Source organism: Mirounga angustirostris, unplaced genomic scaffold, assembly GCF_029215605.1.
Source record: "Mirounga angustirostris isolate CCGP_5_RB_7025 unplaced genomic scaffold, mMirAng1.0.hap1 SCAF_11, whole genome shotgun sequence".
Taxonomy (NCBI): domain Eukaryota; kingdom Metazoa; phylum Chordata; class Mammalia; order Carnivora; family Phocidae; genus Mirounga; species Mirounga angustirostris.
This window is the reverse complement of record NW_026991719.1, coordinates 62,431,449-62,448,365: the sequence shown is the minus strand read 5'-3', so window position 1 is coordinate 62,448,365 and position 16,917 is coordinate 62,431,449. Positions and strand designations below refer to the sequence as shown.

At 41.9% G+C, this 16,917-nt stretch overlaps 2 protein-coding genes across 2 annotated transcripts in view; one reads left to right on the top strand and one right to left on the bottom strand.

Moving 5' to 3' along the window:
* Positions 1-11,744, top strand: part of TAF9B (TATA-box binding protein associated factor 9b) — a 26,330-nt gene extending 14,586 nt beyond the window's left edge. Inside the window, exon 7 of the mRNA XM_054508536.2 lies at positions 11,467-11,744. Within this exon, the coding sequence (XP_054364511.1) occupies positions 11,467-11,489 (23 nt within the window). The 3' untranslated portion in view covers positions 11,490-11,744. The remainder of the gene's footprint in view (positions 1-11,466) is intronic.
* Positions 1-16,917, bottom strand: part of PGK1 (phosphoglycerate kinase 1) — a 20,392-nt gene extending 3,475 nt beyond the window's left edge. Inside the window, exons 1-6 of the mRNA XM_045879867.2 lie at positions 16,752-16,917; positions 10,413-10,463; positions 7,535-7,690; positions 7,279-7,423; positions 3,789-3,892; positions 3,024-3,143 (exon numbers count right to left, since the gene is read on the bottom strand). Of these exons, the coding sequence (XP_045735823.1) occupies positions 3,024-3,143; positions 3,789-3,892; positions 7,279-7,423; positions 7,535-7,690; positions 10,413-10,463; positions 16,752-16,816 (641 nt within the window). The 5' untranslated portion in view covers positions 16,817-16,917. The remainder of the gene's footprint in view (positions 1-3,023; positions 3,144-3,788; positions 3,893-7,278; positions 7,424-7,534; positions 7,691-10,412; positions 10,464-16,751) is intronic.

Below are 16,917 nucleotides of genomic sequence, written 5' to 3'. Positions count from 1 at the left end.
AAAACAGTATGGAAGTTCCTCAGAAAGTTAAAACATAACTACCCTATGATCCAGCAACTGTACTCACTAGGTATTTAACCGAAATACACAAAAATACTGATTCGAAGGGGTACATGCACCCCGAGGTTTATAGCAGCATTATCAACAATAGCCAAATTATGGAAAGAGCCCACATGTGTCCATCAACTGATGAATGGATAAAGAAGTGTGGTGCACACACACACACACAATGGAATATTACTCAGCTATAAAAAGAATGAAATCTTGCCATTTGCAACAATATGGATGGAGCTAGAAAGTATTATGCTAAATGAAAGTCAGTCAGTCAGAGAAAGACAAATACCACATGATTTCACTCATATGTGGAATTCAAGAAACAAAACAGATGAACATAGGAGGAAAAAAGAGTCAAACCATAAAACAGACTCTTAACTATAGAGAACAAACTGAGGCTTGCTGGATGGGAGGGGTAAGGGGATGGGCTAAATGGGTGATGGGTATGAAGGAGGGCACTTGTTATGATGAGCACTGGGTGCTGTATGTAAGTGATCAATCACTAAATCCTACACCTGAAATTAATATTATACTGTATGTTAACTAAGTGGAATTTAAATAAAAATTTGGAAGGAAAAAAAAGTACTGGCTAACTCTCCCCTATGTTTCTTCAACCCAAAAGGCCAATCTGTTTCTAAGAAAACCTCTTAAAGGTGTGGTTCTAGACCAAAAAGGACTTAGAAGACCTACTACTGTCTAAAGAAACTATGAGACCCAAATACGTCTATTTTGCCCCTTCTCCCCACAAAAACCAGAGTCAAGACAGCTAATTTTACCTGAGCAAGACTGCTAATTATGGGAATCCCTGCACCCACTCAAAACTGTCCCAAGCCAGGCCGCCTGGGTGGCATAGTCATTCAAGCATCCAACTCTTGGTTTTGGCTCCAGTCGTGATCTCAGGGTCACGAGATCGAGCCCAGTGTCTCTCTCCCTCTTCCTCTGCCCCTCCTGCTTGTGCACACACTCATGCGCTCTAATAAATAAATCTTAAAAAAAAATGTGGGGTGGATACTCTACAGCTCACATGCCCTGCTTCTTCAACAAATCAATGGAATGAAAATAGTAAGAAAAGGGAGACTATTACAGAATAGTAAATGCCTAACAACCAAATACAACGCATGAACTTCACTTGGATCTTTATGCAACAAAGCCAATTGTAAAAAGACATTTCTGAGATGACAAAGAACTTCTGAATACAGACTACATATTAGATGACAGGAAGAAAATTGTTAAACTGTGTTAGGTGTAACATGGTGGCTATTTAAAAAGAAATCTCTTTATCAGTTATGAGATACATACAGAACTACTAAGTGAAATTATATGTCTAAAACTTGCTTAAAAGTACTCCTGATAATGTAATTGTTGAAGCAGGGTATTAGGTATACTGTTTTCTCAACTTCTATACATGCTTCAGTGTTTCCACAGTGTTTTTTAGTAAAATGTAAAATTTCAGGGCGCCTGGGTGGCTCAGTCGTTAAGTGTCTGCCTTCGGCTCAGGTCATGATCCCCGACTCCTGGGATCGAGCCCCGCATCGGGCTCCCTGCTCAGCGGAGAGCCTGCTTCTCCCTCTCCCTCTGCCTGTCTGCCTGCTTGTGATCTCTCTCTGTGTCAAATAGATGAATAAAATCTTTTTAAACAAATGTAAAATTTCCCCCAAAACTGTTAATGGCCTAACAAGACTACACTGGAAGAAAAGTGGCAAAAAAAGAACAACAACAACAAAAAAAACCCTCCACATCAACTTCCCCCCAAACAGTTATTTCCAGCTGAACCTAAACCTAATCATAATCACTAGATGGTACTCACTCCCATATTCCAGATCCACAGAAGGACAGAAAACAAAAGCAGCTCAAATCCTAATCTCCAGAGAAGATGAGAGTCTGACCTTTATAACACAGTGCACAAGAGGGGCAATGCTTCTAGAATGCAGATAACAATCTGTACCCACTTGAATTATTTTTAGGACCCTGAAACTGGGCTCATGAAGCCTGAAGAACTATGCTACCTGAAATTGACACCCAACTCCAGAGTCAGCTTTCACAGGAAAATGCTGAGTGTGTTCAATCCCTTGGCGGGGAGAGGGCAGGACATGCTTATAGAAGGGTCAGTGGCCTTCAGCCATAAAGAGGGTGCTACCTAGATAGCCATGCCAAGTGACAGGAAGTTCTCTTATCCAAGCAGTACATCTCTCCCCACTCTAAAATTTATCTTCCTAGCCTCTTAACCTGCAATTCTGAAATTTCTACCTCTAACTAAGCCATTAGAATATCATTATCCACATGGTACCTTTCCCCACAGGAAAAACTATAAAAAGGTATATATTCTGGAGAAATGAGCTCTAGATGTTCACAGTTATTCTTGTCAGACTGTACGTGAAAGGCTCAAGTGCTTCAAAAATTGTTAGATGAGCACCTATGGTGAATCTTTCCCATTCTTCCCTCCAAGCAAGCTCCACTTGCTCCACTTGCTATCCTTCTTGGCCCTGTTTTGTCCCAGGAGGCTGACCTGCATGGAGCGCATCAAGGGACTCCCCTGCCCTCTGGCCTCCAGTTGGGTTGCAGGCAGTTGGGAGGGGGCAGGGGAAGGGGGAACATCAGTAAAGATTGAAGGGAGATCAGAGTATATTTCCTTCCCTGCCAGACGCCTATGCCCATGTTCCTTGAACAATGCTACAGTTTCTATCAGAGGGCCCTCTCCATACAACTACCCTCTCTGGATTCTGGTAACCATTCCTTCCCTTTGTCCCTACAGGCCTAGGGAAGGTGTTTGCTGTTGCTAGCCCCAGATTACTATGCTGTACTTTCTGGGTGTCCCTGAACCCTACCGACACACTTGTAGATAGTCCCTTTATTAAACGCTCATTTACCCAGTTTGATTATGCTTTCTGACCATAATAAACCATCCAAGTCATGGCCTACTACCAGGCACACACACTATTTAAAGCAAAATCTTGAAGAGTTCTTCATACCCGCCCAGGATGGCCAGGAAGGGTCGCTCTGGGCATTCCAAGGCCTTGGCGAAGTAGTTCAGCTCCTTCTTCATCAAGAAACCTCCGGCCTTCTGTGGCAGATTGATTCCCACCATGGAGCTAGAGAAGACCAGAGACAATTTAAATTTTGGTCAATCCTTACCAATTCCCCCCAATTCTAGAGGCCATCTCCTTATCACTGAAATACTTTCACTTCTGAGATTCCAGGAGACCACAGTTTTCATCCCTAAACTGCAACAAAAACACTTAGGTGCAAGACGAGCTTTTTGACTAATAGAACAGGGCCAAGAGGACAAGTAAAAAGCAACAACCTTAAGTAGGATTTAAGATACCCAATTAACAGTCTTCAAGTCAAGGGTTTAACCCTAATAAACAAGCAGCCAGTTAGCTGATGACAAAAGGAGAAGGTTCCTCAATTTGCTTCCTAATGACAGCATAAGATTCTGACCCTACAATGTTAACAAAGGGAGGGCTCTACCTGAAATATCCTAAAAGCAACCTCTTCCTGAAGCACGACAAAAAGCTCCACAATTCTCAACATGTTGTACTTTTATTTCCTCAAAAAAATAAGGACCAAGGATATTCAACAAGAACCACAGTCTAACTGGCAGCTCCAATTAGACAGAAGCTGAAAGGATGATGTTCTGTCTAATACAGAAATCAACAACAACAACCCAGAACTTGGGCTGCCTGAGTACAGAGGAATATTGCTCCTAGCGCAACATCAAAAAAGACTCTTAGTACCTGTGGGCTCGGTGAGCAGTGCCAAAAGCATCATTGACATAGACATCTCCTAGTTTGGAAAGTGAAGCTCGGAAGGCTTCTATTTTGGCTGGCTCAGCTTTAACCTGCAGGAAAAAGAAAAAAAAAAAAAGGAAAAACCAACACAGAAAATGCTGATGGCTCCAAAGACAACTGTAAAAGCATTTTATACCAAGAGTCCTCTTGCATTATCTCTAAAGACCCAGAGTTGGTAGGACAGCAATTTTCACAACTAGCAACAGGATCTATTTCTTCTTCCAAATATTCCAGGTCTTTTGGTCACTTCTACATTCTGCTCTCCACACCTTGCCTCAAATTGCAAACTTAAGATTCCTGAACCATGGCTTAACCTCTAATCTCCCGAAGCTAATCACACCCCACTGACCTCTCCCCCAACTCCTAAGATAAGATTATCTTTTCCTGGAACACCTGGGTGGCTCAGTGAGTTAAGCATCTGCCTTCAGCTCTGGTCATGATCTCAGGGTCCTGGGACTGAGCCCCACATCGGGCTCCCTGCTCAGCGGGAAGCGTGCTTCTCCCTCTGCCTGCCACTACCCCCTGCTTGTACTCTCTCTCTGACAAATAAATAAAAATCTTTAAAAAAAAATTATCTTTTCCTTTCCTTAGCTTGACTCATATCCTCATTTTAACATATTTTCCTTACAAAAGTTAGGATTATACTTGACTCAAGCTTCTAGCTACCAAGGCCTTTCTGCAAAGGGAAAGAGGCTTTCACACACATTCTTCACGAAGCTGGAACAGAGAAGGCAGGTGGAAACATGACAACAGCAAAGGCCCTCAGAAACATTTTATGTATATTAAAAGAAGGTATTCTATATAACCTTCCCTAGAAGTTAGGCATCTAAGAAAACAAGAAATACACTTCTACAAAAAAGAAAGAGAAACAAAAAGTACAAGTAAAACATTATGGCCTTGAAATGTCAGCTCACCATCCAGGATCCCTACCCCCAGACCCCCGCAAAAGGGGACATTTGCAGGATGGCAGGATGAACAAAGAAATCTCCAGAAAGAAACCAAGCAAAGATGCACAGGGGGACACAGCACAGAAGAATATACAAGACAGATGTTCATTTTAGTTGCTGCCCACTCCCATCCTCCTGTTTCAAGGTGAAGGAGGCTGCCACAAAGAACAGGGGCTTTCCTCTAATGACCCAAACAATGCAGGGGAACTAATGCTAAAACTAAACACTGTAGAACCCACATAATCTTTCTAGAATGGAGTATCATCTGCCACCGGTGACTGGAAGATAATCATGTAGTAATGAAAATACTGCCCAAATGGCAAGACACCTGGGTTCTAGGCCCAACTCTGACACTAATTCACTGTGTAACCTTCGGCAAGTTGATCTCTGACCCTGCAGCCTTCTCATCTATTAAAAAGGCATGATAACCCCTCCAAGAACTGTCTAAGGAAAAATGGGGCAAACTGAAGCTCTTCTTGAAAAAAGCACTATAGAAACTAACCCACTTCTCAAGTTTTGATCTGCCAATAACTAGAAGAAAACGTTCCTAAAAGACCAATGTAGGCACACTGGAAAAAGGAAAAATTTTATGTCCTTGCTTTGTTGTTTTTTTTTTTTAAATCTATTTTGAACTTATTACTGGCTCTTGAAATTTCAAGCATCGAAAGCCACTGGACACTAAATGTAAAGTTAATTAAAAAGAAGTCATAGACTAGAACTGTTAGTTTATCACTTCCCAAATTTTGCCTCAATTTGCTACCACTTCTAAGTTCTAGTTCTGTGCAAGTTGAGTTTCAACTCTAAAAGGGCACCAAATTTGAGATAAGGACTTGACTCTTACTACTGTACCAAGACTATGCCCAAAGGCAGGATAAGGCAAGACCAGGGCCTGAGGTGCTAAGAAAAGAAACTGCTTAAAAGCAGGTACTCTGATGACCTTAAGAAACACCAGAAGCACAACAGGAGATTGAGATACTAGCCTCAGAGAGTCTTGTTCCCCAAGACACTAAACACATAAGGGTAGAATGTTCTAAAGGATGACTTCAGCTTCTCTTCTACCAATAGGCAAATTCTAAATCATCCTCAAAGAGCCAGCTTTATCATTTAATATTTGAATTCCGGTTGTCAGGTGATAGTAATCTATTTTGTGGATTATCTATGGTTGCTCTTTTTAATTTTTGTTTTGGGTGGTTTTTTCTATGGTCACTTTGGCATGACAATAGCAGAGCTGAGTAGTTCCAACAGAGACCACATACAGTTGTGACTATCTGGCCTACAAAACCTAAAATATTTATCATCTGACCCTTTATAGAAAAAGTTTGCTGATCTAATGGACTGAGCTATATATATATATATAAAGCCCAGCAACAGCACTACCACCTCGAACTTCAGTAAAATGACTGCCTTTCGGAGACTCAAATTTCTTTATAAGATGATAATACCTGCACTTCCTTATCTTAAAGAGAATTCCAAAAAATGCTTTACACTTCATTAAAAAAAAGTCTCAAATCCTAGGCAATATCATCATGACCATCATTTACCCAACTATCATCAATTTTCCCACATAGACCCTTTCTACTTGACTTACGAAAAGTACTTTTTCTGCTCACATAATTATTTTATAAGAAAATCCCAATTATATCACACTTAATTGAAATTTATGGTTTTAAGAGTACCAAGCTCAACCATTAAGTTAATTCCCCTTCGAAATAAGAATATTACTGTCCTTCCGTAACACACCAGGGTCTGTTCTGTTCGAGGAACACCTGGTATAGCATGGACACCCGCCCCCACCAATGCCTGTGAACGTCTGCTCTCAGCACTTGGGAATCATAGCCTACCCTTCACTAGGATTATCACACATGCTGTCAGAAAAAAAAAAATCCTCATGTATCATGGGCCAAGTGGGTAACAAAGGAACAACTGCAAAGCATGTCCACTGAATACTCTTATACCCAAATGGTATCCACTTATTTTTCAAAGGTATTACAAAACACTTGAGCATGAGAAGGGCTTCTGGGATGCTAGCCAATATTCTATTCCTTGACCTAGGTGGTGGTTACACAGATGTGTGTGTACTCTGTGATAATTTATCAAGCCATGCATCTATCTATCTATCTATCTATATATATACACACACTTATATAAATGCATAGCTTTTATATAAATGCATAGCTTGAATATATTCATATATATCCATGTATATTCATATATATATTAAAGGTTATCATATATATTAAAATAACCTTATATATATTAAAGATTTATTTTTATTCATATACATGAATATGTATCTATTCATATATGAATATTTATTCATATATATGAATAAAATAACCTTTATATATGAATAAACTTTTATATATATTTATTCTGTACTTCAACAAAAAGGCATCTAACGAAAAAATAAACATCAACTACCTCTTTCTTCAGTCTCTTATGGACTCAGTCCTCCTCACCCCTAATAATGTCGAGGTCACAGGTCCTACCTTATTCCCAGAAGCATCTTTTCCCTTCCCTTCCTCCTCCACATGAAAGCGAAGGTTCTCCAACAGGATGACAGACCCAGCAGCTGGGTTAGCACAAGCTTTCTCCACTTCTTGGCCCACACAGTCCTTTAAGAACAAAACATCCCTGGGGAGAGCAGGAGATGGAGATACTTGAGAAATCTGAAAGAACCAGTAACAACACGCTTCACAACATCTCCTGTCATGGAGTCCCCCAGCTCCAGAGTCTGGCACTTACTTGCCCAGCAGAGATTTAAGTTCTACAGCAACTGGCTCCAAAGAGTACTTTTCAGGCATGGGGACACCATCAGGTCGGCCCAGGTGGCTCATAAGAACAACTGACTTAGCTCCATTGTCCAAGCAGAATTTGATGCTTGGGATGGCAGCCTTGATTCTGTAACCAGAAAGAGATAGCAGGTAGATCAAGGTTACTCCTAGGATTAGTGGGAACGACTTTATTTATGGCCTTGTGAACTATAAAGCCCCTTTTCTTCTCTAAATTTCTTCAGATTTACTGTTGGCAATTCAGTGATGGTCCTCAGGTTCAGGGGAAGAAGTCAATTATGATGCCAAACAATCCACCGAGGATTATTCAATCTGATCACGTTTTGCCCCTTATGCAGAAAAGAGCTACCATAGCAGGAATGAAGCTGCTATCTTTAGAAGGACTTGCTTGCAAGGTTGGCCCTTGGCCAGTGCCTGGGAACCTGGCTTCCAAAGTGGTCCCTCAATTCTCTGACAGACAAGGGACATTCTAATTGACACTGCTCCTAGACTGTACAAACTAAGTGATCTATGCTCAACACCTGCCTTCCTCTAATAGTCTGGAATTTTGTTGGTTGCTAGGCAGAGGGTACCCATATGACCAGCTCCCAGTAAAAATCTTGGGAGCCAAATCTCTAATGGGCTTCTCTGGGCAAAAACAATGCATTCAACTACTGCAGTTTGGAGGGAGAGCACTGGAAGCCCCTGCATGGATTTCCCCAGATTTTAGGTGTCTTTTCCCCCTTGCTGATCTTGTCATGCATCCTTTCGCTGTAATAATAAACTTTAGTAGTGAGAACTATATGCTACGTCCTGTCCTGTGAGTTCTTCTAGTGAATCACTAAGTATATGTAGGTGTCTTGGGGACCCCTGAAACAGCCCTCTTATGTGACTGAGGAAGAAATCCAGAATTCCCAAATCTTTGACACCATTAAAGGAAATTTAGGAAAAATTTAAAAAGATGTAGTAATTTTTTTGCACCCATTATAGATCCTAAGGCACATTTTCTGGCAGGAAAAAATACACTATATAGAATATAGTTTAAATAATGTCATATTAACCTCATTATAGTTTAACCAAAAAATTATTAACTTCCTTTAAACATGTCAAATTTTTGTTATAAACTTGATACTAACTTTCCATTTTTTCCAGTCTTTAAGAAATTGAAATTGATAATAAAGAAAACCATTCATTTATTCAACAAATATTTATTGAATGCTTCTTATGCCAGGTACCTTTCCAGATTCTGAGAATACAACAGTAAATAAAACAGTCTCTGCTCTCATGAAGTGAAATTCTAATGGAGGGAGAGACAAACAATAAACATACATACGTGTGTATACATATAAATATAGGGGTGTGTGTGTGTGTGTGTGTGTGTGTGTGCACGTGTGTGTCTGTAATCAGGTGGTAATAAGAGCTATGGAAAAAATAAAGGTAGAGAGACAAGAATGACTGAGGAATAGTGGTGAAGGGGATTTTAGATAGGGTGGCCAGTCTCTGATAAGGTGGCATTTCAGCAGACAATGGAATAATAAAAAACCAGGTTATGTTTCCAAAATATCTTATGCTATTTGACATATATAAAAACTCACTAACACCAAATAAAGAAGAAACCTTCATTAGGTACAAAGTTTGCCCAAAGAAACCAAATTATTCTTCAGAGCTATCCCTTATCGGAAGTTCTATTATTTCTAATGCTTCCTTTTGTTAACTCCATGGATTTCTGAAAACGGAAAGAATGTACTCAGACCTGCTTCTCTGCTTTTAATTCATAAAACACCTTGGAAGGCCTATGTCCAATTTCTTCTGTGTGCTGCAGAAAATAATGAAAATCAAGAGGGTCAGAGCTGCCTTATACAAAACAGAGACCTTCCACTATGGTGTAGCAGGGATGTACTTGGTAAAATGCCAGACTCTACCCTGGGGCCAATATCTGAAAATGTTCTGGGTCTAGACCTGCACTGTCCAATAAGGGAGCCATCAGCTACATGTGCCTCTTAAATACTAGAAATTGACTAGTCCAGATTGTGATGTGCTGTGTTAAAATACATGCTGGATCTTGAAGACTTAATACCAAAAAAGTTAAATGTTCCTTTAATTTTTTTATTAATTACATATTGAAATGATTATTTTGGACTTACTGGATTAAATAAAATATATTACTTAAAATTAAGTTCACCCAGTTCTTTTTATCTTTTTAATGTGGCAACCAGAAAATTTTAAATTATATGTGGCTCGTATTATATTATTAGACAACACTGCTCTAGATCATTGGAAAGCACACCTTTCCAGCTCAAACCCCTCATCTGAAATTTAAAATTAAACCTTCTTTACAATCTAGTCAAAAGCAAGAGTATTCTACCACTTAAAATTTCTGCTTCTGATTTTGGAGACAAGATATTTAGCACAGCCTAAACTGAGAATATTACCTCTGACATCTTTTCCCTTACATCAAAATTCTCAAAAACTTATTTTACGGGGCCATACTGAATAGGGGCTTATAAAAATACATGTAAGCTTAAAATTACTAGTATTAAAAAAATCCTCTTGCACAGTTCTTCATTTTGCACGAGAAGCCAAGTAACCTTCAGCTTTGATGTTCTTTAAAAATGCGTAACCCCAAATCCTTCAAAGTTTCAAAAAATGAGAGGAAAAAAATCACTTTCTTAAGATGACTTTTTTCACTTTCTTTATTCTCGTAAGAAAGCAGACCAGATAGTGGGTTTGTGGAAAGCCAAGACTATATGGCTTAAGTTACCACACAGTTCTACACTAAGAAAGGAAAACCATTTCATCCTATATACCCACACACATCTTAAACCAAACTCAAGGTTTAGCAGAGACCTTACCTCTGGTTGTTCGTTATCTGGTTGTTCTTCATAGGAACATTGAAGTCCACTCTAAAAAAGAAACAAAGTTTCAGATTCCCTCAAAGATTAGGAGAAGCACTTTTAGGGAACCAGTTAAATAAGGTAGGAATTCAAATCCACCTTAAAAACAATCAGTGGTATTAGAAGTTAAGATAGTGGTTAGCCATGGGGAGGCGGAGGGAAGGAGGAGGGACTGGGATAGGACACCACAGGGTGTTTCTGGGGTTATTCTGTATTTCTTGACCTGGGTGATTACACAAATGTGTTCAGTTTCGTGATAATTCTTTGAGCTTTTGATATACTTTAAAAGAGAAATTTTTTAAAATAAAAAACAAACCTAAGTGACATCACAGGAACTAGCCCTGAAGACCTGGGAAGCCTGGGGCGCCTGGGTGGCTCAGTCGTTGAGCGTCTGCCTTCAGCTCAGGTCATGATCCCAGGGTCCTGGGATCGAGCCCCACATCCGGCTCCCTGCTCAGTGGGAAGCCTGCTTCTCCCTCTCCCACTCCCCCTGCTTGTGTTCCCTCTTTCGCTGTCTGTCAAAAAATAAATAAAATCTTAAAAAAAAAAAAAAAAAGACCTGGGAAGCTAAAACCAGTTCCATCTAAAAAGATTTTTATGTGGACCTAACATGACAGTATCTAGGAATAATGGCAGCTGGCTGGATAAGGGGTAATTAAGGAACACATCTTGATTCTGATTCCTTTGATATTATTTCTGGGTCCTAAGGAAGCTAACTAACATCACTCAAAAGAAAAAAAATGACTGGAAAAAAGAACACATCAACAGATTATCATTCTTTCGGAGAAAGCCTGGGGCCTCGTGACCAGAAAAAACCCAGTGTCCAAGACCAAGTTCACACAGTACTCTTCAAGCAAAACAGACAATAAAAATAAGATAGCTTCTTTCATAAAACCTGAGAGGGGAGGACGGAACATGTGATCCTGCCTACCTGACAAACAGGCAATTAGAGAAGTGATCAGGATGGCACAAGCAAATAATTTACTGCAGTCTCTCCTTTCTCACCCAACAGATTACTGCTTTACCATTTTTTAAGAACCAGTAATTCCTTCCCCCTTCTGAACTCCCTGGAACCTCAGCCTACTTCAATCTGACTGAAAACAACGTGTGACAGGTAGGTGTTAGGGCTAAGTGCTGCCTGCCAAGATCCCGTTTAAACACTTTCTTTCTCATCTGCAGAATGCGGATGATAGTACCTACCTCACAGTTACTGTGAGAATTAAATGAATTAGTGTTATTTGTCAAGGGCTTAGAAGAGTACCTGTACACAGTAAGTGCCATACAAATGGCAGCTATTATGATACATGTTAATGCTTCTCCAAAATGTTACTTGTGTTTTAGAAGGCATCGACCTGCCTTTTAAAACACAATCGAGGGGCGCCTGGGTGGCTCAGTCGTTAAGCGTCTGCCTTCGGCTCAGGTCATGATCCCAGGGTCCTGGGATCGAGCCCCGCATCAGGCTCCCTGCTCTGCGGGAAGCCTGCTTCTCCCTCTCCCACTCCCCCTGCTTGTGTTCCCTCTCTTGCTGTGTCTCTCTCTGTCAAATAAATAAATAAATAAAATCTTTAAAACACAATCGACCATTACAAAAACAGCTAGCACCGTCACATGCTAAGGAACTAAGGGAAGATATGACCTAGTCGAGAAGACTGCTGCCATGCTCCAGGCCTAGCAGACAATTACGAAATACTTAGACCTATTAAGACGACCAACTTCCTATATCCCCCAGGACTATACTCCAACCTAGTTCATTGAAGAGCAGCCTTTCCAAAGGTGGGTTGAGGAAATCATTCTATATTCAAACATTTTAATTAAGTCTTCAAAAATAAAAGCAGTATGTCTCTGAAGAAATACAATCTACTCAGGGGCGCCTGGGTGGCTCAGATGGTTAAGCGTCTGCCTTCGGCTCAGGTCATGATCCCAGGGTTCTGGGATCGAGTCCCGCATCGGGCTCCCTGCTAGGCGGGGAGCCTGCTTCTCCCTCTGCCTCTGCCTCTCTCTCTCTCTGACTTTCATGAATAAATAAATAAAACATTTTTAAAAAATTATAAAAAAAAGGAAATACAATCTACTCAGTTTCAGGCTACTTGACTCTGATTCTAAGCATCTTCTCTAAATATCCTAACAAGGCCCCTGCCAGCCTTCAAGTACATTCTGAAGAGCGTAGAGTATCCCATTACCTGTGTCATTTTTCCCTCCTGCAACCTCCCAGAAAGGCCCAGGTCAAAAGGGCTAATGGCAACAGGCTGAGCACAAGCCACCCTTTTTCAGTGCTCCCTACTCCCAAGCCCTTACAGGAAGGAAATTCTTTGGGCAGAAACTCAAGAATCTGTGTCATCTATCCAAGCTGCCATGACATAGCTTCCTGATGGGAATTGGACTTCTCTCTTCTCTTTGCCTGTGCTTTACCTCCCTTCATCACCTCCTACACTCTCAACAGTTCTGCTTTTAGCTTCTCCTTTCCGAGGACTCTGCCAAAGAAACTGCTCTTGCCTACACACTCCACTTCTTCCATTCTAAGTTAAAATCTGCACCCCTTCCTTTTCCACTTCCCTGAAACACTGGTGAGCTCAGCTTCAGGCATGAACTCAAATTTCACTACACAGATATCAGAATGGCTGAAATAAAAAATAATGACAACACCAAATGCTGGTGAAGATGCAGAAAAACTGATCACTTATACTGCTGGTAGGAATGTAAAATAGTGTGCCTGCTTTGGAAACCAGTCTGGGAATTCAGCATATGATCCAGTGATTTCACTCCTGGGTGTTTACCCAAGAGAAATGACAGCATAAATGTCCATATCAAGACTTGTGCATGAATATTCAATGTTCACAGCAGCTTTCTTTGTAATAGCCCCAAACTGGAAACAAACCAGACGTCCATCAATGGGTGAATGGCTAAACAAACTGCGCAACAGCCATACCATAAAGTACTACTCAGCAATATAAAGAATGGACTGCTGATACATGCAACAACTTGGATAAATCTCGAGGGCATTAAGCTGAGTGGGGGGGCGGGGGGGAAGCCAATCGCAAAAGGTTATATACTGTGATTCCACTTATGTAACATTTTTGAAATGACAAAATGTTAGGGGCAGGAAACAGATCAGTAGTTCCCAGGGGTTGGAATGGAGGGAGTTGTGGGGGCATGACTCTGCAGAGGGAGGTGGAGGAAGGTCTTGGTGGTGATCAAACAAGTTTCATAACTTGTGGTGGGAATTACACAGCTCTTTCTATACATGTGATAAGACAGCACAGAACTATAAGCTTTATCCCAACGTCAACTTCCTACTTTTGATATTGTACTCTAATTTTGTAAGATGTATCCATTGGGGGAAACTGGGCGAACAAAGACTTCTCTGTACTATTTTTGCAATCTCCTTAATTTTGTAAGATGTATCCTTTGGGGGAAACTGGGTGAACAAACTTCTCTGTACTAACTTTGCAACCTCCTGTGAATCTATAATTATTTCAAAATAAAATGTTAAAATATTTAGTTAGAGTAAGAGTATCAAGTCTCTGTCACCTGAAATCTCAGGGATCCAGGCCCAGTCCCATTAAAAGCTCTCAAAAGTACCATGCCCACCGACTGCAAGATTGGGGTATTATGGGTATCTTATTAAAGACTTTTTCTCGGCTCAGTTTTTCCTCTCCATTTCTTTTTCCACTACATCAGAGCTGTTGCTTAACAAGTCAGAACAGGTTAGAGAAAAGCAGTGAGATTTAAAATAAAAGAGGGGTGGAGGGAGCAAGCAAAAAGGAAAGTGCTTCGCAAGTTACCAAAGGAGTAAGACTGGCAATCTGTGCGGTCTGAAGAAAGGAAATGACATTGCAAAAATAAGCCGGAAGCTTACTCAAAAGGCGGTAAAGTCAACTGGAATCCGGGGGGGGGGGGGGGATGGAGGTGGAACCTGGTAATTACCCAGTCAGAGGTTTCTGGCTATCTAACGTTCCCTCAACAAATCAGTGTGTTTGCTCCCTCGGCAATTCAAAGCAGGAGCCAGAAGACTCGGCTAACATCAACATCATAGACATTAGAGTTCTCTTTTGCAGGACAAAGAGAGGAGGCAAGTGAAGCAGCCAATACTCAGAGGCCCCATTTCTGAAACACTGCCAGCCAGCAACCACCACGTAAAGGCATTGGAACAAAAAATTTGAGCTGACAAGGCATAGCTGCCTAGGCTCTTCCAAAAAGTCCTACAAAATGTGACTCTGTTCAAAAGAGATACATTAATAATCAGGGAACAAAGTAATTCCCTGTCCCCAGGTGAAGTAAGTAGAATTTATCCAGATTGGGGGGGGGTGTTTATTGATTGCAACCTTCAGCAGACAAAAAGTCTTTTTTAGCCCGTCCTTGTTTACAATGTTGAGTATTTAGAGGATCTGGTTGGCAGCCAAAGACCCAAAATCTAGTCCTAGCTCTGCCACCAATTTGCTAGTTCAGTGACCTTGGACAGGTAATTTTCCATCAGCAAAACAGGACTGGCCAATCATTTCAAGGCTCAAGGTTAATCTGTGTTAAATGAAACTTTGAGCCCTTGGACACCAAGTTATTTCATGTTTAAGTCCAGAGGGAGAAAAGATAAGCACTTCCTCAAGTCCCACTCCCAGCCAGCCCAGTTAATTCCTCAAACCAGTTTCCATGAGCAGAAGATAAATCAAGACTGCAACTGCAGGAAGGTGACCAGCGTGATGCCCCACCCCTGGGCTTTGAGCTGGTGTTACCTATCTGGAAAGGTCAGCCTCGAGCCCAGTAAAGATGGGAGGAAATAATTAAAAAACCTAAAATCTAGTTACATGCCAATGTCTAGCTGGCCTGTTTATCATATAATCTATCCCCTCTCTTAAGATCACCTGAGGGGTAGAAAGGGTCCTTTTCTAATATTAGGATGGCTTTGATTCCTACTTTGTCCCGATTGCAAATGCCTAGGTCGTTTGGGAAAATGTGGACACCAAGTGTTTCTCATGGCCATAAGCTACTGAGTTCTATTTCCACGACAAGGCAGAGAAGGCCACATGCAAACTAATAGTGCCCATAATGAAATTAGAGAAAAGGGTAGAGCTGCATTAACTTTTACGGTGCCCAGAGTTCTGAAATTCGGAGTGCCCTCCTATGTTTAAGCGTAGTTATGAAGGGAGATTCCCTACAGCCTTGTATGTCTGTTAATATCCAAAAGATGCCCTCACTTGAACCAGCCCAAACTGGGAAAGGGGCTGGATCACACCATTCACAAGCCTGCCCATCAATCAACCACTTCCCAAAAAGGACAGGACTGCACAAGGCTATCAATGCAAGCCCTGTGACCCGGAAAATGCACCACCCTTGGAACCTATCAAGGTATAGCACAGTCAATCCATCAGTTACATACCTAACTGTCCTGCACTTTGCTCCTGGCTTGCAAATATACCACACGTTACCAAAAGGATAAATGTAAAAGCTCCATACAATTTTGGCATATAAGGGAAAAGCCACGTGCGTAAGTGACCAGGGATCCACATGTGCAGAGTAGAAGACCCCAAAGTGCATGGGTAGTCATCCTCACGTCCAACATCCTGCTTCTCTTGCCATCTGTGAGGTGAGGCTGGAGAACGGCAAGAATGAGCACCCACACCCTGCTCCACCATTACCCAGCATGTGTCACAATCCTGATGTAAACCCCATGGCCTGTAGTCCAACGGTGTCGCGCAGAGGCCTGTTACATAAGCTCTGCAAGGCCTCCTTCAGTGTGCCCCACCCCTCCTCACCCTCCCATCCCCAACGTTTTAGGGGATTCTACTCCTGGACATCTAAATTAATATCTTCTGGGAAAATTTCCCTTTTGTGCAGGGACCTTTGAAATCTGTGCCTTTTCTCATTTATCTGGGATGATCTAGGGCGGTGGGGGAAGAGAAACTAACCAAATGACCTTTCAAGGTCCCTTCTTTGGGGCCTAGGGATTTGCAGGCTAAGCATTAGGTCCCATCCCGCCTGCTGGGAGCTGGAGGCGACGGAACTGCATTCCAGGAACAGGAAGAGGGCAAAGGGGGTCCCGGATTTGAGCCCGTCCTCGGTGGATCCACCTCCAAAGGGCAAAAACGGCTGCCTTTCTGGGCTGAGGCCAGCGAGGTCAGAAACCGTAAAACTGGGGCAAAGCCTCGGCCACAGTGGTGGGAAGCCTCACTCTGCAGGCCTAGAACCCACGGGGCCGAGCCGGACTAAAAGCAACTCTGGGCAGGGGAGGAAGCAAGCTGGCTCCAGCCGAAGAGGCTGTGGCCAAGCCCTTGAGAAGGAGCACGAGCAGATGTGTAGAATTACCTCATGATGACCCGCTTCCCCTTCACGTCCAGCTTGTCCAGAGTCAGCTTGTTAGAAAGCGACATCTTGGCAATACAAGGGCCGCGAGGCAGAGAGCTGAGAAGAACACAGCCGACGTGCGCTCCAGTCGCGTGCAGAATGCCGACCGCCTCTCGGGCCACACGGC